Below are 24,645 nucleotides of genomic sequence, written 5' to 3'. Positions count from 1 at the left end.
GAAATAAGTAAACCACTAAGATTAAAAAGCAAAAGGGTGAAATTTTGACAGTTGAAAATTTTTTAAGAAAATGTGGTTACTTATGTCCAGTGTACAAGTAATTGTAACTAGCCACTTCAATAGGTATAAAAACCTCTAAAATACATTATTGTTACATTCTATATTAAAAAGTGGTCGACATTAAGTCGATGTCTTAAGATTTAAAGATCACATGTGAATGTATTTCGAGCAAGGATGAAATACATTCACATATGATCTTTAAATCTTAAGACATCGACTTAATGTCGACCACTTTTTAATATAGAATGTAACAATAATGTATTTTAGAGGTTTTTATACCTATTGAAGTGGCTATTTACAATTACTTGTACACTGGACGTAAGTAACCACATTTTCTTAAAAATTTTTCAACTGTCAAAATTTCACCCTTTTGCTTTTTAATCTTAGTGGTTTACTTATTTCCAGGTTTACATGATGATGGTCAGTCTGACCGAAAATGTTTTGAACTTCCACTCCTTCGTGGATAAATTTTAAGGATTTTTTAATAAATTCATATATGCCTACATCCTACATACAACAGAAGTGTTTACTTCATTCCTCGTTGTTATATTGAAGGTATACAGCCAACTACAGAGTTTACCCCCTTTTTAAAGTTTTAGAAAAAAATCAGGTGCAGCTTTAAAAAATTAGTTCGTTTGGGTCTTAGAAAAAATTTCACCCTGTATACGCTTTTTGAAAACTCTAATATGAATTTTACAAACTAGGCAAATAGGCAATTAAAATGGCATATTTATTTTTTTCCGCACACGATTACTTAATTTTTTATAAAAAAAATCAAATTTGACTATGAATTAAAAGTTTGGTAAAGTGAACCATAGATTTAAAAAAATTAACTTTTATTACAAAAATTAATTTTTTTTAACAAATATTTAATTTATGTTACCACCCAATCAACTGATTTATTCGAACTAGAAAAATCAGGCCCGGATTTAAAAAATTAGTTCGTTTTGGTCTAGCTAAAATTTCACCCTGTATACGCTTTTTGAAAATTCTAATATGAATTTTACAAATTAGACAAATAGGCAATTAAAATGGCAAATTTATTTTTTTCTCCACACGATTACATACTTAATTTTTTATTAAAAAATCAAATTTGTCAAAATCGGAATTTTAACCTAAAAATAAAAAAAATTAAATCACGGTTTAACTCACTACAACTCTGTTCCATTAAAATTTTTTTTCTGAAATTTTTACATCACATTATTCTTACCATTGTGAAGACTATGAAAATTGTTGTAGACTTTCAGTCTTCTTCTCGTAAAAGTTACGAATTTTTAAAAATAAAAGGTGCAGATTCGTGAATTGCAAAGTTAAATCGCAAAAATTAAGTGAATAAATTTAAAATTTATCAATTTGATTACGTCTATGTTAAACTATAGAATCCAAAGAGAAGTGTTATGGGGAGTTTTAGATCTAGACGTGTTATAGAAAAAAATAAATGGTGAAACATATAATTTTAAGAAAAACGTTCTTTTTGTAAATTAATTTTTGTAAAAAAGTTAATTTTTTTTAAATGTATGCAAATACTTTGCCAAACTTTTTATGCATAGTCAAATTTGATTTAATAAAAAATTAAGTAATCGTGTGGGAAAAAAATAAATATGTCATTTTAATTGCCTATAATGAATCTAATTTATAAAATTCATATTATAGTTTTCAAAAAGCGTATACAGGGTGAAATTTGTTCTAAGACCCAAACGAACTAATTTTTTAAATCCGGGCCTGATTTTTTTTTAGTTTGAATAAATCAGTTGATTGAGTGGTAACATAAATTAAATATTTGTTAAAAACAATTAATTTTTGTGATAAAATGTGTTAATTTTTTTAAATCTATGGTTCACTTTACTAAACTTTTAATTCATAGTCAAATTTGATTTTTTTTTTATAAAAAATTAAGTAATCGTGTGCGGAAAAAAATAAATATGCCATTTTAATTGCCTATTTGTCTAATTTGAAAAATTCATATTAGAGTTTTCAAAATGCGTATACAGGGTGAAATTTTTTAAGACCCAAACGAAATAATTTTTTAAAGCCGGACGGCCGGACCTACAACTCTGTTCCATTTTAATATTTTTTTTCTGAAATTTTTACAGTACATATTTTTTACCATTGTGAAGACTATGAAAATTGTTGTAGACTTTCAGTCTTCTTCTCGTAAAAGTTATGAATTTTTAAAAATAAAAGGTGCAGATTCGTGAATTTCAAAGTTAAATCGCAAAAATTAAGTGAAAAAAATTAAAATTTATCTATTTGATTACGTCTATGTTAAACTATAGAATCCAAAGAGAAGTGTTATGGGGAGTTTTAGATCTAGACGTGTTATAGAAAAAAATAAATGGTGAAACTTTTAATTTTAAGAAAAACGTTGTTTTTGTAAATTAATTTTTGTAAAAAAAGTTAATTTTTGTAAAAAAAGTTAATTTTTTTAAATCTATGCAAAAACTTTGCCAAACTTTTTATACATAGTCAAATTTGATTTTTTAATAAAAAATTAAGTAATCATGTGGGAAAAAAATAAATGCCATTTTAATTGCCTATAATTTGTCTAATTTGTAAAATTCATATTAGAGTTTTCAAAAAGCGTATACAGGGTGAAATTTTTTCTAAGACCCAAACGAACTAATTTTTTAAATCCGGGCCTGATTTTTTTTAGTTTGAATAAATCAGTTGATTGGGTGGTAACATAAATTAAATATTTGTTAAAAAAAATTAATTTTTGTAATAAAATGTGTTAATTTTTTTAAATCACTTGACCAAACTTTTAATTATTCATAGTCAAATTTGATTTTTTTTTATAAAAAATTAAGTAATCCTGTGGGAAAAAAATAAATATGCCATTTTAATTGCCTATTTGTCTAATTTGTAAAATTCATACTAGAGTTTTCAAAAAGCGTATACAGGGTGAAATTTTTCTGAGACCAAAACGAACTAATTTTTTAAATCCGGGCCTGATTTTTTTCTAGTTTGAATAAATCAGTCGATTGGGTGGTAACAAATTAAATATTTGTTCAAAAAAAAAATAATTTTTGTAATAAAAGTTAATTTTTTTAAATCTATGGTTCACTTACCCAACTTTTAATTCATAGTCAAATTTTATTTTTTTTTATAAAAAATTAAGTAATCGTGTGCGGAAAAAAATAAATATGCCATTTTAATTGCCTAGTTGTCTAATTTGTAAAATTCATTAGAGTTTTCAAAAAGCGTATACAGGGTGAAATTTTTTCTAAGACCCAAACGAAATAATTTTTTAAAGGCGGACCTGATTTTTTTCTAGTTTGAATAAATCAGTTGATTAGGTGGTAATAGTGTAACGATTGACCAAAATAAGAGACACATCGATCTGACCGTTAAAAAATTATGACGAATACAAATTTCTGTCAAAATGCGAAACTCGCCCTGTATATTATTAAACAATGGGAGCAGACACTTTTTAATGGGCATTTGTTATTCCCACAGGGGCCTCTATAAGAGGTACGAGTATGTACAGTTCCTCATAACTCACCCTGTATACCAGGGTGCATTTGCAATGATTCTTAAAGTTTTTTATTGGTATGTCTGCAGAATTTTGGTGTTTGATGGTTTCGTACATCCCCATAGTTCAATCCCGTAGGTCCATATAGGTTTTACTATTATTTTGTATATTACCAGTTTGTTTTCTGTGGATAATTGTGATCTTCTACCAAGAAACCAATTCATTTGTCCAGGGCCGCGTTTAGGTCAATTGACGCCCTAGGAATTCTGTAGTAGCCGCCTTTCAAACATGTACCTACCTACCATTTTTGCGAAAAAAAAATTGCAGAAATTTTTATTTAAATAAGAATACACTAAAAATAGATTTAAACTACGATGTTTATATACCTATAACAGAAAAAATCGTCACTCCAGTTCGATCACATCAGAAAATTCTTTTCAAAAAAAGACTTTTCAAAAAAAAATTTTTTTCTTAACAAAATCGACAAATTGTTAACACGTTCTTGCATCATACTTGATGGGAAATTATTTTTAATTCTTGACATTTTCGAAAATGACCTTTCAGCGGACACGTTGGCAACTGGGATGCACAATAAATGAAGGTTTTCACCTCCGATTTCGTTGAAACTCCGTCGATTTTCATTAAAATTGGTGAGTAGTTAGAGGATAGCTCAAGGAACAAAGGCGACATGATGCCAACTTGCGCTTTTACCGTGGCCGTGGTGGTGGATGCCACCCCGTCTCAGGGCTGAAAATTATTATTTTTTAAATAATACCATAAATCAATAGAGAGACAGATTCTAAGCCAAATTTGTTATAAAGTTATTAATATAAATCAATACTTTTTGAGTTATTAAAGATCAATGATTTTATATTTTCGTACAAAAATGCATGTATTAAAGCTGTTTTTCACGTATAACTCAAAAACTATAAGCTTTTACAAAAAAGTTATTATTACCAGAATTAAAGATAATAAAAATCTAAATACACTCCTCACTTAAAGAACTAAACTAATGTTAATTCAAAGTGAGTTATGGGTAATTGAATGTATATTTTTTCGACGAGTGCGCAAATCTAAGTATTCAAGTTTAAATAACGGGAAAACGATGCATTTTATAAAATATACCTGTAAAATATATTGATTTCAACAATTTTCACCGATTTAGAATTCATATTTTTGAAAAAAAGATTTAATTTAAAAAAAATCAGAATTTTTAAAATTATCGTAATTTTCATTTTCTTTTGATACGAGTAATAACTCCAAAAATACTCAATATACGTAAAAAGTGATATATGTATAACCAAATTTTAGTTTTTTCTGTATCAAATATTTTACCTTTTTACTATTTCTGTAGGGTAAAAAATAACCGAGATAGAAACGTTTAAAGCTTAAATTTTGCTGCGAGAACCATGTAACGGGGGCGATTCAGCCTTTTATTTTAAAAAAATTAAGGGGTTTAAAAGATTAAATTCAAAGTGGTTTAGTAGCCATTAAAATTAACTTTCAAATGGTTTTCAGGCAAACCTGATATCGTAAAAATTAACGGAGGTATTTAAAAAAAAAAACAATAACTTTTTTGGAAATTTTTTTAAAAGATAGACTTTGACCATAAATTTTAATGCTGTCAACTTGTTCGGGGGCTAATTGTATAGATATTTCTAAGTACTTTGACAAATGTTTAATAAGGTTATGTTATAAAATGCATCATTTTCCCGTTATTTAGGTACTTAGATTTGGGTACTCGCCGAAAAAAAATGTACATTCAATTACCTATTATTTAGTTAACATTCAAAGGTTTTTCCAGTAAAGAGTTTATTTAATTTTTTATTAGCTTCAATTTTGGTAATAATAATTTTTTGGTAAAATCTTATAGTTTATGAGTTATTTATGAAAAATCGGTTAAAAACATGCATTTTTCTCACGAAAAATTAAAATCTTTGATCTTTAATAACTCAAAAAGTTTTGATTTATTTTAATAACTTTATGTAATAAATTTTGCTTAGAATTTGTCCCTCTATCTAACTTTGGGGATATTTTTAATAAAATAATTTTCACCCCCGAGAAGGGGTGGCATCCACTCCCAGGGTAAAAGCGCAAGTTGGAACCATATCACCTTTGTTCCTTGAGATATCCTCTAACTACTCACCAATTTTCATGCAAATCGATGGAGGTTCAACGAAATCGGAGGTAATAGCTCATATCCACATTCAGTGACTGCACTAACTTTTCTTATGTCAATTGGTGATTTTATTGTAATATGCAAATGACCCTTTAAGTCTTAAGTGAATGCATTCATGTATGAATGCTGTATCTTGGTCGTCTTTATTTTGTATCAGATTTTCAGGTTCTTTAATAATTTCTTCATTGCTTAATTTTTGCAAATCTGTTAATAACACGAAAACGTTGATAAGTCGATAAGATTCCAGACGTCTATTCAGGTGTCTTATCAGAGTATCGATTATAATATAGAATATGTGGATTTTCATCTCATAACTAGCTGAAATGTTTAGTTCACCATCGGCCTCCTCGTGAAATTGAATTTTTCTTTTTCTCTTTCTTATTTCTTTATGTTTTGTTAGGGCACAATTTTTTGGCTTCCTTGCGGTAAAGTAATTTCAAAGAGCTTCATACTCTTTAATGACAGAACCCAGATCCATAATAGATCTGGATCCCGCGTATGAAAAAAAAGTTGATTAATAGCAAGCTGAAAATTTGTTAATAGCTTAAGGGTGTCTAGTCTGACAAACTTTGATATAAGGGAACACTGGAACAGGGGAAGTTTTAATTGTGAAACAGGTTAAAAATTTGGAACGGTCAGACCACGAAAACGTCACGTGTATTTTGTCCGACAGAACTTCCAATTGATTTGTTACCCTTTCATTAAACTCTCATGCAAAAATCAGACTGCTATTTATCACCTGTCATAATTCCTGGCATTTGACATGTTCTACGTGTTCCTCTCATTATCATGCCCATTTGGTGATGAATAGTAGCCTGATTTTTGCATGAGAGTTTAATGAAAGGGTAACAAATCAATTGGAAGTTCTGTCGGACAAAATACATGTGACGTTTTCGGGGTCTGACCGTTCCAAATTTTTAAACTGTTCCACAATTAAAACTTTCCCTGTTACAGTGTTCCCATATATCAAAGTTTGTCCGACTAGACACCCTTAAGCTATTAACAAATTTTCAGTTTGCTATTAATCAACTTTTTTTTTCATACGCGGGATCCAGACCTATAATTTTTATATACAAATATTTCTTGTACAGTATTCTTGCCGCACTCTCATAATGTGCCGCCCTAGGCAACTGCCTATATTGCCTAATGGATAAAGCTGCCCTGCATTTGTCTGGTTTTTAATTGGAGTTGTTTTTTAGTTTTAATATGCGCTTTCCATGTTAGTTTCTGATCAAGATGAATACCTAAATCTTTGACTTCTGTCTTCATTGGGATAACTTGGTGGTTTATTGTAACATGTAGACAATTTGTAAATGTTATGTGAGCCAACTTTTCGTGGTTTACTTTGATTTTACATTTTTGGAGCCAGTTTTGTAATCGATCTAAATGTTTGTAGCTTGTTAGAGGCCACTACTGGATCATGGTCAAGCGCAATTATTGCTGTATCATCGGCAAACCTGGCGATAGTTGTTTTGTTAGTAGTTGGTATATCAGCAGTGTATAATAAGTACAAAAATGGTCCCAAAAACACTGCCTTGGGGTACTCCTGCCTTTATGATCAGGTAGCTTCTGTTATCTTTTTCCATTTTGACATCGAAATATCTGTTGGAAAGTTAGAAGTAAGTAAATCTGACTCGGCATGTTTGTTTTTAGTTTGTATAACAGCCCTTGGTGCCAAACCTTATCAAAGGCTTGCTGAATATCTAGAAATGCTGCAGTGCAAATGTTCTTGTTTTCCAAACCGTCTCTGATTAAATTTACTATCCTATGGCATTGCTGAGTTGTGGTGTGTTTTTCCCTAAAGCCAAATTGATGATTTGGTATTAAATTATTAATTGAGGTTATACTATTTATTCTACTTTGCAGTAGTCGCTCAAATATTTTAGAAAGTAGCAGCAGGCTTATAGGTCTGTAAGAGGTAGCTTCTGTTGGAGACTTTCCAGGTTTGGCGATCATAATAATTTCAGCAAATTTCCATTGCGTTGGATAGTAGGAAAGATTAAGAATTCGGTTGTACAAAGTAGTGAGAAACACGATAGCTCTTCTTGGTAAATGTTTGAGAATTTCTCCCACTATTAGATCATAACCTGGAGCTTTATGGGAGTTGATTTTCTTTATCTCTTCTATAATTTCTGATGGAGTAATTGATCTAGCAGGTGGTGATAGTTGACAGGGAGCATCTAAATGGCTGTTTATTTTTTCATCTTCGAATAAATCTAGTGGTGCAAACACTTTGTCAAGGTGTTCCACAAAAACTCTTGCTTTTTCCTCATTTGATCTTGCCCATGCATTATCGTTCTGTATTAATGGAAAAGCTGTTACGACGGGTCTTTTTATTTTTGGGTCGCTCTCCACAATGAGTGATCACTGGGAGTCAGGTTTTTGATGAAATATTCAAAAGATGTATTTCTGGATTCTTGAAGTGCTGAATGTTGTCTGTGAGTCAATCTATTGATATTGGTTTTGTCCGCTGGGTTTCTTGTGTGCTGCCAGATTCTGCGTGCCCTACGCTTCTCGGGTACCAGCTCCTTAATATATCTGGGAACGTCATCTCCGTCTTTCTGTTATGATGTACAGGTGTTGCTTTCCAGGCCGCGTTTTGCATCAGATTTGTAAAATCGTGTACTGCTGTCTCAATTTCTTCTTCTGTTTTTAGCCTTACGTTGAGATTTAGGTTGGTGTTTACGATTTCTTGAAATTCTAGCCAGTCAGTTCGTTTAGAACATAGTCTAGGAGGGGAAACTTTTTGCAGAATTTCACTACTCACATTGATGATGATGGGACTATGATCGGAGCTAAGGTCAAAGTGTGATTTAATATCATATTGATGGATTGATATACTTTTGATTATAGCAAAATCTAATAGGTCTGGAATTTTATTTCTATCAGTGGGCCAATAAGTTGGCTCGCCAGTTGACAAATAGTTGAGATTTTTTTGTTGAACTGTTTCCAGAAGATGTTTTCCTTTAGTTGTAATAAGTCTTGAACCCCAGGTAGTGTGTTTTGCATTCCAATCTCCAGCAATTATGTAACGAGAGCCTAGATAATCAAAAAGTTCATTATATTCTTCAGTTGAGAAAATATGTCGAGGGGGACTGAATAGTGAAGATATGGTAATATGCAATGTTGTGCTTTGTATCTTTACTCTTGCACTTTGTATTTTGTTTGTAATATATGGCTGCAGTTCATAATGTTTAATAGAGTTTTTAATAATTACAGCAGATCCTGCATGAGCTCCACCATCGGGATGATTGGCATAATATGTCACATAATTGGGTATTTTAACTACAGTTCCGTCAGTGCTGTGACTTTCAGAAATCAAAAGTATAGCAATCTTGTGCATTTTGAGAAAAATAATAATCTCCTGTATATGATTTGAAAGTCCGTTTAAGTTCCAAGCTGCTATGATAAATGTATGAGCCATTAGTATGCAATCTTGTTTATAACAGGTGTGAGCATTGTTAAGATCATGCTGTTCTGACTAAGTAGCTGATTGAACATGTCTCTGAATTGGTTAAGGAAGCTGCTCAAGACGTATGTTAAATTTTCGTTCTCATTGTGTGTTGACTGCCTGTTTGGGTTATTTTGTAATATAGTAGAATAAGTCGGCTTTATGTTCGGATGATGATTTTGGAATGTAGTACAATATCAGTGGTATTTGGTGTACTGTTTCTTGATTTTGTTGGTGGATTTGAGGTGGACCCCTATTGTTGGTTTTTTTGTTAATTAAATCTCGGTACACAGAACAGCCCTTAAAATTGGCCGAATCACCTTACATAAAGCACATGTGGCGGGAGTGTTACGTCCACGCCCACATCTTACACAGTTGAATGGTTTTGTGCAGTATGTTTTTGAATGTCCGTACCTCTGGCATCTCATACACTGAACTATTCCATTCTTCGGTCTAGGAGTCTGGGAGGCCGTAATTCTTGTGTAGTGTAAATATTGTATATCAAGTATTTCCTTATTGTTAGTTTGAGGCTCCAAGTCTACAAAGAATAAGGGTAGAGGTGCTTTACTTACTCTGTGTGTGACGTTGACTATATTTTTAACTTTGTGTCTCTTGGATTGTAATTCATGTTGTATATCATTAACTTTTACAGAATGATGGAGTCCTCTAATAACTACTCGGTAGGCACGTTACTCTTTTAGTTGATAGGTGTGGTGAACTATTCCTTCTTCTCGCAAATATTTTACTAGTTTTCTGTAGATGTCTACTGTTTTGGGATATATTTTGACAGTGTTTTCGGTTAATGTTCGAGTGAGGAATTCTTCCGCCAAAACGTTTGACAAGTTGGTTAACATAGCAGCATAATCAGTACTTAACACCGTAAATGTATATAGGAGGAGGTCTGGATTGTATTGCTGTATTATGATTTTCAGATGTACTTTTGTTTGTATCCTCATTTGTGTCATCAAGCATAACATCTTGCCAGGGATGTTTGTCTGTTTCTGGGTTTAGATTTTGTGTTTTATCATCGCTGCTACTCATTGAATAATAGGAGTAATTACTGCAATCCAAATTATCCATGTGGTGTGTTGACGCCGAAGGTACTGGTGGAACGTCAGGTGCGATCGGATTCGGCATGCTAGTGTTAGGTTGCAATGATTGGTTTTGAGCAGTATAAAAAATTTGCTGACCATGTGTGTTAAAGTTTGGTATCATATTATAATTAGGCATAGTATTAGTTATAAACATGCTTAGTTGAACCTGTATATTTGTATTGCATTGTGTATTAGGATAAAATTGTACATTACCAGATGTAGGTACGTTTTGATGACCCTGTATATTATTGGGATGACTATACATACTGCGAAGATGTTTTTGTTACTCCTTGGATGTAATTTTAATGATCCATTTTTTGAAATTCACACACATTGACATTTAAGTATTAAAATTATAATATTTACACTTCAACTGTTAATGGCTTTGGTTTCTGTATCGCCAGTTAATAATTACTCGCTGATAATAAACTCGAAACAGATGTTCACTGTTCGAACGCTAGAATTATAATGAAAGGAAAAATAACATTATACTTTATTACTATCATCAAGACATATTATGTCATCATAATAGTAATATTAAAACGATACAATGCACAACACAATATATACAATAGCAATCTCGCTACGCGGAATCAACCTATCTACATATTCAGACTCGGAGCCATTGCATTTCAATCCAATGCGATAACATTAAACACAGATTAAGATTAAACAGCGACACACGGTCAACACAGTTGGTGATGCGCCAACATGGATACTCCTTCGATCATCTACGGTCGACCGGCGCGGCAGATCGCCAACTGTGGGCTTCATATCATTACAATGTCTCTATTTGAATGAATAGTAGCGTTAGGTCGACTTTACACTACACGATGTATCATGTGATTTGTCATATGATTTTTCCCATGACGAGCCGCATAACAATGCTTATGACAAAACGAGCCGTATTAACAATGAAAAATCATATGACAAATCACACAGTGTAAACACGTAAATTTCACTCCATGACCAAATCATATGACAAATCACATGATAAATCATGTAATTTAAAGTCGACTTTAGAATAATAGCATGAATATTATAATATTGCAGACCCTACTAATTTGTTTTTAGGCACTAATATTTATTTGATTGGACTGACTTTATTATTAATACTTATAACTTATTTAATATATTTAATACTTACAAATATGATTTATCTACTCATTAAAATATATCTATATAATCAGCCCTAAACATCCATCCTTGGATATAGGCGTCCTCTTCCTTCTTCCATGCCTCTGTTTCTTGGGCCATTTGCATCCATTTTGACCCAGTGGGTTTCTTCAGGTCATCTGACCATCGCATCTGTGGCCTTCTTCTTTTTCGTTTGTGGTTCCAAGGTCTCCAATGTATAATCGTCTTAGTCCATCTTTCATCCTTCTGCCGTAGGGTGTGTCCGGCGAACTTCCATTTAAGCTTTGCCACTTGGATTGAGACGTCTTTCACTTGGATCTTTCTGTCTTTGCTATTTTGTCTATATTTTTATTTGTAAACGTCCATGTCTGAGAGCTATATATTAGAACAGGGAGTATACATTGATTGAATATTCTTGTTTTTAGATATTGCGGGTATTTTCTGTTCTTTGGAATATAAAACAATTATGCGAATGATGCCCAGGCCAATCTTATTCTTCTCTTTATTTCTTCGGTCTGATTTTCTTTATTTAATCTAGTGATTTGTCCTAGATATACAGGGTAGCGAGAAAGTATGGAAACACGATAATTTCTTGGAAACCGCTAAAACGATTTTTATAGATTTTGGTGGGTAAGGATCTTCTAATGCGGCCGATATTATAGTTGTAATTACATTGTTGTCAAATCTTCCGTTTTTCTGGAAATATAATGAACTTTCTTATTTCAAATAGAACACCCTATATTTCGTTAAGTTATAGCTACATTTATTTAAAAAAAATTAAACAAATGATAAAAATCAATTTTTTCGGCGCAGGTAGACATTATTTTAGGTTCTTTGGATCATTGGGAACAAAAAAGGTCTTTTTATTTTTTCTCGTAAAGTTAATCGTTTCCGAGTTATAAACAATTTAAAACTGAAAAAATTTAAAAAATGACGATTTTCTATGTTCAAAAACACAAGTAAAAAATATTTTTTGAAATCACGAAGTGCCTAAATTCAAATTGAAGCCATATTTTATCAGATACCGATAAGTAATTTGGGCTTATTTCAGTTTAAAAGACTGTTTTTAGTTGTTAACGCAGTCCGATCGTCCGTCCTATCATATGCGCTTTATTAACAATTAAAAAAACAATGTTTTAAATTAAAGCGTGCCAAAAATCTTATAGGTAGCTGAAAGAAGAAGGTTTGCGTTTGAATTTATGTACTTGGTAATTTCAATTAATTATTTTTTCTGCTTGTGTTTAAACCTTGAAAATCGTCATTTTTTAATTTTTTTCAGTTTTAAATTGTTTATAACTCGGAAACCATTAACTTTAGAGAAAAGTTACAAAATACCTTTTTTGTCGCCAGTGATCCAAAGAATCTAAAATAGTGTCTATTTATCCGGGCTGAAAAAATTGATTTTTATAATTTGTTTAAATTTTTTTAGTAAATGTAACAATAACTCCGAAATTATGGCATTTAGGTATAGTAGCATGAAAAATAATCAGTATTTCTTAAGGACTTCAAAACGTAAAAAATATACAGGGTGTAACAAAAATACAGGTCATAAATTTAATCACATATTCTGGGACCAAAAATAGTTCGATTGAACCTAACTTACCTTAGTACAAATGTGTACATAAAAAAAGTTACAGCCCATTGAAGTTACAAAATGAAGATTGATTTTTTCCAATATATCGAAAACTATTAGAGATTTTTTATTGAAAATGGACATGTGGGATTCTTATGGTAGTAGCATCTTAAGAAAAAATTATAGTGAAATTTGGACACCCCATAAAAATTTTATGGGGGTTTTGTTCCTTTAAATCCCCCCAAACTTTTGTGTACGTTCCAATTAAATTATTATTGTAGTACCATTAGTTAAACACTATGTTTTTAAGACTTTTTTGCCTCTTAGTACTTTTTCGAAAAGTCAGTTTGTATCGAGATATTTTGAATATTTGTCAAATCCACCACATATTTGTATATGGTTAAGTACGATTATGGAGACTTGGTAATAATATGAAAATTTATTTATGATTTACATTTTTAGGTATATTTTGAACCGTATTAAAAAAGAAGCCACATCTCGATAAAAAGTGTTTTCTCGAAAAAATACAAAGAGGTAAAAAAGTTTTAAAAACACTGTGTTTAACTAATGGTACCGCAGTAATATTTTAATTGCAACGTACACAAACATTTGGGGGGTTTAAAAGAACAAAACCCCCATACAATTTTTATGTAAACATATTAAAAAATAAGCCTCAACTCGATAAAAACTGCCTTATCGAAAAATTACTAAGAGGCAAAAAAGTTTTAAGAATATTGAATGTAACTAATGGTACCAAAATAATAATTTAATTGAGACGTACACAAAAGTTTGGGGTGGTTTAAGGAAACAAAACCCCCATAAAATTTTTATGGGGTGCACAAATTTCACTATAATTTTTCTTTAAGATGTTCTTGCTATAAGAATGCCACATGCCCATTTTCAATAAAAAATCTCCATTAGTTTCCGATATATTCGAAAAAATCGATTTTCATTTTGTCACTTCAAAGGGCTGTAACTTTCTTTATGTGCATATTTTTACAAAGGTAAGTTAGGTTCATTCGAACTATTTTTGGTCCCAGAATGTGTGATTTAATTTATGGCCTGTATTTTTGTTACACCCTGTATAGGGTGTTCCATTAGAAATAAGAAAGTTCATTAGATTTCCAGAACAACAGAAGATTTGACAACAATGAAAGAGATTTGACAAATTACCGTGTTTCCATACTTTCTCGCTACCCTGTTGATACTCTTTTACTTGTTCTATTCTTGTTTGTGCTACTGTAATTATTAGTTCTTCTCGTTGATTAGTCATGTTTTTTGTTTTACTGTAATTCATCTTCAGTCCTATTAGGCCTGGATCCCGCGTACCAAAAAAAGTTGATTAATAGCAAGTTGAAAATTTGTTAATAGTTTAACGCTGTCTAGTCAGACAAACTTTGATGTATGGGAACACTGGAACAGGGGAAGTTTTAATTGTGGAATAGGTTAAAAATTTGGAACGCCAGACTACGAAAACGTCCCATGTATTTGGTCGGACAGAACTTCCAATTGATTTGTTACCCTTTCATTAAACTCTCATGCAAAAATCAGACGGATATTTATGACCAACTGAGCATTTTAATAAGTCCGACACGTAGAACATCTCAAATGACAGGAATTATGTTTGTGATAAATAGCAGTCTGATTTTTGCATAAGAGTTTAATGAAAGGGCAACAAATCAATTGGAAATTCTGTCCGACAAAATACATGGGACGTTTTCGTAGTCTGACGTTCCAAATTTTTAACTTGTTCTTAATAATAAAAGAGTTATCATAATTTAAATAACTGAAAATAATGTTGGTTATCCATAAAAAAATTCTAATTTTTTTTTAATTAGAAGGATGAAATTGCATATTAAAATATAGTTCTTAATTCCAAACAAATTTTCATTACAACAACTTTCAATATTGTGAAAAATAAAGCTACTTTGGGTATTGAGGGTTGGCTACTTTGAGGGTTATATTTTAAGTTTTAGACCATGCACAACTTTTTTATAAAGAATAACTTTTTTTCATAAAACTAAGAATAAAAAAGTTTCACATATTATGATGCCGTCTTAATTGGACACGCTGTATATTTGTAATTAGGTCGGTATCCCGGTATTAATATACCTAAAAATATATACACACAATAATTGCAACAATTTTACATTTCAAAACCCGATCGCGGCGTTACAGATACAACTCACGCGTCGATAAAATACTCCTCCAAACCTAAAATGTCAATTTATTTGGATAGAGTACTGGAAGAATCTCGAAGGTCAATCGAACAGCGGCCCGTAACGCTGCACTTCCTAAAAAGGTATTGAAACTCGCTTCTGGCGATATCTCGAAAGTTCCATAGACAGGTAGAAATTCGAATTTTGGTAAACCTCGATCTGGCGCATAGTTTAATTAGGGGACTAGCATAACACTATTATGAATTAAGTAAATACTTCTGTTACTTACATACTTACTCCGTGGCGTTACAACCCGTCGTGGGTTTTAGCCGACTCGACAACATGCCTCCACTGTTATCTGTCTTGAGCAACATCCATCCAATTCTCCACGCCCATAGTGTTCAGGTCTCCTGCTATATTATCTCGCAACGGGAGGAGGGCGTCCGCGTGGTCTTCTTCCAGTTGGGCATACTTCTGTTACCTTGCATTTTATTAACCATTAATTAGATGATTTCTTTGTTTTTACATTTATTTCCTCTGCTACTCAATATTTATACTATAGTCAGTTTTATTTTTAGATTATCTCCAAAACAAAATGGAACTTGTACATTCAGCAATTGAACATTCATCTCACGAAGAAAATTATTTGACTCCACTTGCTAAAGGCAAAACACTAAATAAAAATAGGAAAGTGGTGACTGGTGAAAAAGCTTACAAGTGTGAAATTTGTTTTAAGAAATTTTTCCGAAAAGGTTATTTAACTGAACACATGAAAATGCACACTGAAAAAAAAGCTTACAAGTGCGAAATTTGTTTTAGGGAGTTTACTACCGCAAGCCATTTGAAAGTACATTTGAGACTGCACACTGGAGAAAAACCTCACAAGTGTGAAATATGTTTTAAGCGGTTTACTACAGCAAGTCAATCGAAAAGACATTTGAGATTGCATACTGGGGAAAAACCTTACAAGTGCGAAATGTGTTTTAAGCAGTTTAGTGAAGCAAGTAATTTAAAAGCACATTTGAGAGTGCACACTGGAGAAAAACCTCACAAGTGTGAAATTTGTTTTAAGCAGTTTCTTACAGCGAACCACTTGAAAGTACATTTAAGAGTGCATACTGGAGAAAAACCTCACAAGTGTGGAATATGTTTTAAGCATTTTATTACGACAAGTGATTTGAAAAAACATTTGAGAGTGCACACTGGGGAAAAACCTTACAAGTGTGAAATTTGTGTTAAGCAGTTTACCCGAAAGGGTCATTTAACGGAACACATGAATCATTATCATCAGTAACTTGACAACCCTTTTTGGATCCTGGCTTGTTTTAGGATTTTCCGACATTCTGTTCTGTTCCTTGCTTTGTTTTTCCGGTTGAAGTGTTTTCAATTCTTGTTCCATGTATCTAAGTTTGGATCTTCCCTTTGACCTTCTCCCTACTGTTGTCTGCCTCATTATATGTTTTGGTGTTTTAGTCTCCAACATTCGTTCAACTTGGCCCATCCAGCGCAGACATTCGGTCTTTATGGATGTTATGACGTCGGGCTCGTTGTATGCTGCGAATAGTTCATGAACATGACAACATGAATGTTCACACTAAAAATTTTCTATTAGTTAGATAAAAAAATTTCTATTAGTTTAAAAATTAAATTAAACAAGCCAAAGAATCCTGGCTCGAGAATTCCTGTAAAGAAATAGAAGACCTCCAAAAAAAACATGACAATTTCAACCTCCACAAGAAACTTAAATACACCTCCGAAAATGCTCACGTACTTAAAAACGCAGACGGAAAAATTTGTGATCACGAACAACAGTGCAAAGAATGGGAAAGATACATCACTGACCTTTTTGACGATGTTTCTCGAGAAAATGCTCCACATACTACCTGTGGCAACCAGTTAGACAGAGGTCCCAGTATACTGACAAAAACAATAAAGCACCCGGACCAGACCAAATCCCTGCTGATCTACTTACACTTTTTAATGAGGAAAACATTACCTACTTAACCACTTTCTTTAACAAAATTTACATCGAAGGAAAAATACCAGATGATTGGTTGGAGTCATTGTATATAACATTAACAAAGAAAAGCAGGCCAACCAAATGCAGCGATTTTAGACTAATCAGTTTGATGAGTCACGCACTTAAGATATTTTTACGAATTATACAAAACCGAGTATTCCTTCTGTGTGAAAGTAGAATGGGTAATAAGCAAAGTCAGGCAAATATGCAGGCTGAAAAGGAAGATATATGCGCATATATATGCATATTATTTGTATTAAATATGCAATTATATGCATTTATTTATGTCAAATATGCATGTATTATTTGTGTCAAATTTGCATGTATGTACATAATATTTTAAGTATGAAAGTTGCTGTGGTACTATTTTATTTTTCACCAATTCTTTGAAAAAGTATAAGTGGTTCAGAAGAATCTACTGGCTTCAATTAAGCAAATATTTCTGCATAAAACATTGCAGCCTCTAATCAAGTTCTCATCCAGTAACAATAGGTTTTGGTGGAAGAGGAAGATTCGGCAAATGTTCTTTATACAGCTGATACCTTATAGGTGCCTTAAGAAATATTTTGTTTATATTTGAAATAAAATTATTAACAAGAGCAAATTTATTTCTAATTTCTTCTGCGACCCTATTTAAACCATGTGCTAGGCAAGTTGTATGTACTAAACGAGGATAAAAAATTTTCAAATTGCTTCCTACTTTAACCATGTAAGGTGCAGCATCTGAAAGAAAAATAAAAATTTTTCGTTGGGAACAGCTAAAGAAAGAAAAAAAAATTGCTAAACTGTCTTGCAAAAACCTTAAAACTGTTACCTAGTGCGTTGGTTTTATTCAACTTCTTGGAATCAATTGAATGCGATTTACAAGCTTGCCCATTTTTAAGAGACCCGATTAATAAATGTGCGATATAACGTCCAGAAGAATCAATTGTTTCATCCACACATACATAAAAAGAATTGTCTCCTATTGTCTCTAATTTTATGATATTCAGTACCGCAGAATATACCTACAGAATCGACCTCATTTCTTCTTAAGCTTCTTTCACTTGGAATATTCCATTTGCACTATTTTCCAAGAAATATTCGCAAATTTTCCTTTGATAATTTGGACAAAGATATATTTTAGCTTAACAATGCTTCGAACAAATCATGGTTAAATGTCTCTTGCTCACTTTATTTCCGATTAGTTGATTTTAAGCACCTAGATATCGAATCTTGCTTTTTCTCTCCCGATTCTAATTTATTTTTTTTACCGGTGTGTAAAGCAGTTTTGCAATGCTGGATTATTTGGAATTTTTTTTTCGCATGGAATCTGCAAAAAAATTCCTACAGTAAATCTAATAATAAAACACTGAAAACGTTTGTTTTCTATACTTCCACAGAATTTATTATAACTAAGTGACTACAGCTGTTTCGGCAGAGTGCCTTTCTCAAGTGAAGCACTCTGCCGAAACAGCTGTAGTCACTTAGTTATAATAAATTCTGTGGAAGTATAGAAAACAAACGTTTTCAGTGTTTTATTATTAGATAAAATGAACTTCCATCAAGTAACGGTCGAATCCATCAATTATCCTACAGTAAACTAAATAACTTTGAGATCGGGGTTATTTAAAGCATTTTAAATTAAAAATGTATATTTTTTGGTTTTCTGATTATTTTCATGCAATTTAAAATATTCAGGTTTACTTTGTATTTACTTACTGCATGCTGAGCATAATAATTTTCCCATATCAATGGCCAATTCTGGATGCCTTGATCCACACAGAAATATAAGGTACCTACGAAGGTATTTGAACCATGAATAAACAAATAAATTCGCTTTGAAAACCTATTATATGCACTTTATTTTTAAATATACCAGTATATGCAAAATTCAAAAGAAACTACAAAAATATGCAAATGCATATGCACTATTGCATATTTGCCTGACTCTGGTAATAAGCAATTTGGATTTAGAGATGGTCTAGGAACTAGAGAGGCACTATTTTGTATGCGCGTTATTTTACAAAAAAAGCTGTGAATTCCGAAAGAACGTTTATGTTTGTTTCATCAACTTCGAGAAGGCATTCGACCGAGTCCAACACTATATACTTTTCAATTGCCTACAGGCAGCAGGACTTGACCATTACGATATAAGACTGTTAAAATACTTATATTACAATCAAGTAGCATCTATCCAAGTTGGAGATAGTCATAGTGAAAAACTACCCATCAAACGTGGAGTGCGACAAGGTTGTGTTTTGTCACTTAGTCTCTTTAATCTGTACTCTGAAGAAATCTTTAGGGAGGCTTTGGACGACAGACAAGAAGGAGTAAGACTGGGCGGAGAAATAATCAACAATATCAGATATGCTGACGACACAGCCATTCTTGCAGCAAATTTAGAAGATCTCCAGACATTAGTAAATCTAGTCAGAGAAGCAAGTTACCGGAGAGGCCTAAAAATCAATATTTCAAAGACAAAGTGGATGGCAGTTGGAAAGATAAATGTAGATCCAGGCGTGCTTTCTCTTGATGGAGAGAAGATAGAACGGGTAAACCATTTTAAATACCTTGGCAGTTGGTTAAATGTAAATTGCGATTGTGATGAAAAGATATTAACCAGGATTGAAATATCACACGTAATAACCAGTTTTATGTAACCGAAGCCTGTCAAGCCGAAGATTCGCAAAAAGGTCCTAAAATGTTACGTGTGGTCTATATTATTGAATGGTTGTGAGACATGGACGTTAAAAACCACAATTCTAAATAAATTAGAAGCATTCGAATTATGGTGCTATCGACGAATCCTAAAGATATCGTGAGTTTCGCACACTTAGAATGAAAATGTTCTCCAAATGATGAATTCAGAACGTCTGCTCATAAACAGGAGAAAAACAGAATACTTCGATCATATAATTAGAGGGCCTAAATACCATCAACTTCGCCTTATAATACAAGGAAAAGTGGAGGGAAAGAGATGGAGTGGTCGAAAGAAACTTTCATGGTTGCGTAATATTAGATAAGGGTGTGGTTCCACGGTAGAAGCTTGTAAACATGATGACAGCCAACGTCTGAATACGGACACGGCACCTGAAGAAGAAGAAGGTAAAACCACACTTTGAATGTTTTCTACACAGGATTTCCTGGGTAGAATTTACACAATAGGTTTTATGAAGATAGAAATTATTTTGCTACCAGTGGCGTAACAACATTTGGATAAATTTCTGTAAGAAGCAGCAACACAAACACCAGTGATAGCAATAACAAACAGAACTCTCCATGGCCTTCAAAACATCTTTGAAAGAAAAACCTAAAATGTCCATTCAAGCGTAACGTTAAGAAGACCGATTTTGATATGTGGGGCTAAAACATGGAGTTTATTCCAAACCGAGAAGAGACTATTTGGTATCATCATCATCATTCTCTTTGCCTTATCCCTATGCGGGGTCGGCTTCCCTAATTGCATTTCTCCACACAATTCTATCTTGGGTCATATCAATGTTAATTCCCTTTACCAACATGTCCTGCCTTATCGTCTCCCCCCAGGTCTTCTTTGGTCTTTCTCTCCTACTCCTTCCAGGAATCTGCACTTCAGCTATTCTTCGTATTGGGTGATTAACGTCTCGACGTTGAACATGACCAAACCATTTTAACCTATGCTCTCTCATGTTGGCATCAATTGGTGCCACACCTAGACTTCCCCTAATATACTCATTTCTAATTTTATTCTTCTGTCACTCCACTCATCCATCTAAGCATTCTCATTTCCGCCACATGCATTCGTTGTTCCTCTTTCTTTTTCACTGCCCAACATTCAGTTCCGTTCTAAGTTTTTGTCCTACTAAGTTTTAAACCTTTTTCCTCCAGAGCTTGTCTCCACTGTTCCAAGTCTCTTTCACTATTTCCTACTAACACGACATCATCAGCTTACATTAAGCACCATGGAATGTTACCCTGTAGTTTCGCTGTTATCTGGTCCAAAACTAATGAGAATAAATACGGACTAAGCACAGAGCCTTGGTGCAATCCTACTTTCACATGAAATTTATCAGTCTCTCCCACACCTGTCCTAGCACTAGTCGTTACTCCCTCATACATATCCCTCACAATCTTTACATATTCACTAGGGACTCCTTTCTTATTGAGTGCCCACCACAGAATCTCTCGAGGAACTCTATCATATGCTTTCTCAAGATCAATAAATACCATATGAGCGTTTGTTTCTTTACTCCTGTATTTTTCCATCAACTGCCTTATAATGAAAATTGCTTCTGTTGTTGATCTACCCTGCATAAAGCCAAATTGATTCTCGGATATTTCGGTCTCTTCACGTATCCGTCTATCAATTACTCTTTCCCATATTTTCATGGTGTGGCTAAGTAGTTTTATAGCCCTGTAGTTTGTACATTGTTGTATATCTCCCTTGTTTTTGTAAACAGGTACCAGTATACTGCTTCTCCATTCGTCTGGCATTTGTCCAACTTCCATAATTCTATTAAATAGACCTGCTAGCCACCTTGTTCCTGTCTCTCCCAATGCTCTCCATACTTCCCCAGGAACATCATCTGGTCCTACCGCTTTTCCTTTCTTTATTTTTTGAAGCGCTTGAGCCACTTCCTCGTTGGTTATTTTGGTGACCATTGCTGCTACTGTCTCCGTTGACTCTACAGGCTGTCTGTCAAATTCTTCATTTAATAAGCTGTCAAAGTACTTTCTCCATCTCTTTTTGACATCCCTTTCGTGAACTAGTATTTTATTATTTTCATCTCGGATACATCTAATCTGATTAAAATCTTTTGCTCTCTGTTTGGCTATTTTATATATCTTCGTTTCGCCTTCCCTGGTATCAAGTTGATCGTATAGGTTTGAATACGCTTCTGCTTTGGCTTTTGCTACTGCTACTTTCGCTTCCTTTTTCGCCACCATATAGTTTTGAAGATCTGTGTCGGATCTGGTTTCTTGCCACTTTTTATACAATTTTCTCTTCTCTTTTATTTTTCCTTGTACTTCGTTTGACCACCACCAAGTCTCTTTATCCTCAAACTTTTTTCCTGACGTTTTCCCAAGTATTTCAATAGCAGTCTCTCTAATACTACTGGCCATTTTTCTTCAAATTGTATTAGCGCTTCCTTTCATGTTCCAACATATTTTTTCTACTATTCTTCTCCTGAATAGACCTTCTTTCTCATCTTTCAGCAGCCACCACTTGATTTTTTGTGGTCCTCTCCGATATTTTTGTTTAGTTTCGCTTTACATATGTGGGGCTAAAACATGGAGTTTATTCCAAACCGAGAAGAGACTATTTGGTATCTCTGAGAGAAAAATATTTGGAAAGATTTTTGGGTCCATAAATAAAGATGGTGTATGGAATCGAAGATATAAGAAAGTGCACAGGCTATGATGGGCTGGACACATTGCTAGAATGTCAGATAATGGCACACGAAGACGTTCTCAAACCCAGAGAATAGAAGAAGTAGAGAAAGACTATAGAAAATGTATTGATAATGTGGAAGAAGACTTTACGATTCTAAGGGTCAGCAGAAGGAGGAAAGTTGCTAGAAACCGACGGTAGTGAAGAGTTCTTTGTCTAATCCACAAAGGATTATCGAGCAAATTATGATGATCATGGGAAATTGACTTTGTCAAAATTTTATTATGCTTCACTTTGTTTATTAAAGTTATTTTTTACAGTTGTATTCATTTTTGTTCCTGTTTTCTATTATTGTTGGTAATCTTTCCTTGTAAAAAACTTTTATGGTTGGTTTGTATTTTAGGTTGCCTCCAGGAGAAGAACACAATGAAAATGATAAAAATATCTGAACCTTCATCTCTTAAAACAATATGTAGCAGTAGAAACACCAAAGAAACAATATTAACTACAAATATGGAACTTCAGACTGACCAAGGACTCTATATCTGTCATATTTGTTTAAAACAGTTTTCCCGAAAATTTAATTTAAAAAAACATTTGCAAGTGCACACTGGAGAAAAACCTTACAAGTGCGAAATTTGTTTAAAGCAGTTTAGTAGAAACAGTAATTTAAAAGCACATTTGAGATCGCACATTGGCGAAAAACCTTATAAGTGTAAAATTTGTTATAAGGAGTTTGGCAGGGCAGAAATATTGAAACATCATGAAAGAACGCACACTAAAGAAAAACCTTACAAGTGCGAAATTTGTTTAAAGCAGTTTAGTGAAAAAAGTAATTTAAAAGCACATTTGAAAGCGCACACTGGAGAAAAACCTCACGAGTGTGAAATTTGTTCTAAACAGTTTCTTACATCAAATCAATTGAAATTACATTTAAGAGTGCATACTGGAGAAAAACCTCACAAGTGTGAAATATGCTTTAAGCATTTTATTACAACAAGTGATTTGAAAATACATTTGAGAGTGCACACTGGGGAAAAACCTTACAAGTGTGAAATTTGTTTAAGGCAGTTTACACGAAAGGGTCATTTAACTGAACACATGAATGTTCACACTAAAAATAAAGTTTACAAGTGTGAAATTTGTTTTAAGCAGTTTAGTAGTGCAAGTTATTTTAAAGTACATTTGAGAATGCACACTGGAGAAAAACCTCACAAGTGTGAAATTTGTTTTAAGCAGTTTATTACAGCTACTCAACTGAAAGTACATTTAAGCGTGCATACTGAAGAAAAACCGCATAAGTGTGAAATTTGTCTAAAACAGTGTAGTGAATCAGGTTCTTTGAAAAAACATTTGAGAGTGCACACTGGGGAAAAACCTTACAAGTGTGAAATTTGTTTTAAGCACTTTAGTGATGCAAGTAATTTAAAAACACATTTGAGAGTGCACACTGGAGAAAAACCTCACAAGTGTGAAATTTGTTTTAAGCAGTTTATTACAGCTACTCAATTGAAAGTACATTTAAGAGTGCATACTGGAGAAAAACCTCACAAGTGTGAAATATGTTTTAAGCATTTTATTATAAGTGATTTGAAAAAACATTTGCTAGTGCACACTGGGGAAAAACCTTTCAAGTGTGAAATTTGTTTTAACACTATAGCTGCTCAAGCTTTAATGCCTACTGGGCCCTGATTCTAAATCAAATTTCGACCAAAAACAAGTCGCTTTCAATATGGCGACGGTTGAAATGCGATTGTGCGAGCCTTGTGGATTTTAGTTGAACTAACGATGTGACGTCATGAAATAGCGACTATCGAAATTAATAGCGACTTTAAAAAGGGTGTTGATATTGGGTGCATTCAGCAGACGCAATCGCTAACTAATCGATTAGTAATCGATTTGTGATTTACATGCTGAATGTCACAATTTATGTGGCATTCAGCAGAAAATCACTAATCGATTAGTTAGCGATTGTGTCTGCTGAATGCACCCATTATAATTTCGACTGTCGAAATTATTTGACACGGAGATGAATGAATGGCCAAAAGCGAGGTTAGGTTTAGTTTAGATGTGTTTTGTTTATTTCTTGCAAGGAAAACTAAAGCAAAAGGTATTATAATATAGCTGGGTTTAATTGAAATTTGCTT

At 32.9% G+C, this 24,645-nt stretch overlaps 1 protein-coding gene across 2 annotated transcripts in view; it reads left to right on the top strand.

Moving 5' to 3' along the window:
• LOC126884280 (zinc finger protein 112-like) overlaps nt 1–24,322 on the top strand; it is a 35,937-nt gene extending 11,615 nt beyond the window's left edge. The window contains exon 2 of one of the 2 annotated variants that reach the window (XM_050650211.1): nt 22,902–24,322. In XM_050650211.1, the coding sequence (XP_050506168.1) occupies nt 22,902–24,190 (1,289 nt within the window). In that variant the 3' untranslated portion in view covers nt 24,191–24,322. Of the gene's footprint in view, nt 1–15,703; nt 22,828–22,901 lie in introns of those variants that run through there. The other variant, XM_050650212.1, reaches the window with a different exon arrangement.
• The last annotated feature ends 323 nt before the right edge of the window (nt 24,323–24,645 follow it).

The sequence above is a fragment of the Diabrotica virgifera genome, chromosome 5 (genome assembly GCF_917563875.1).
Source record: "Diabrotica virgifera virgifera chromosome 5, PGI_DIABVI_V3a".
Taxonomy (NCBI): Eukaryota; Metazoa; Arthropoda; class Insecta; order Coleoptera; family Chrysomelidae; genus Diabrotica; species Diabrotica virgifera.
This window is presented reverse-complemented; position numbering and strand designations above follow the sequence as displayed.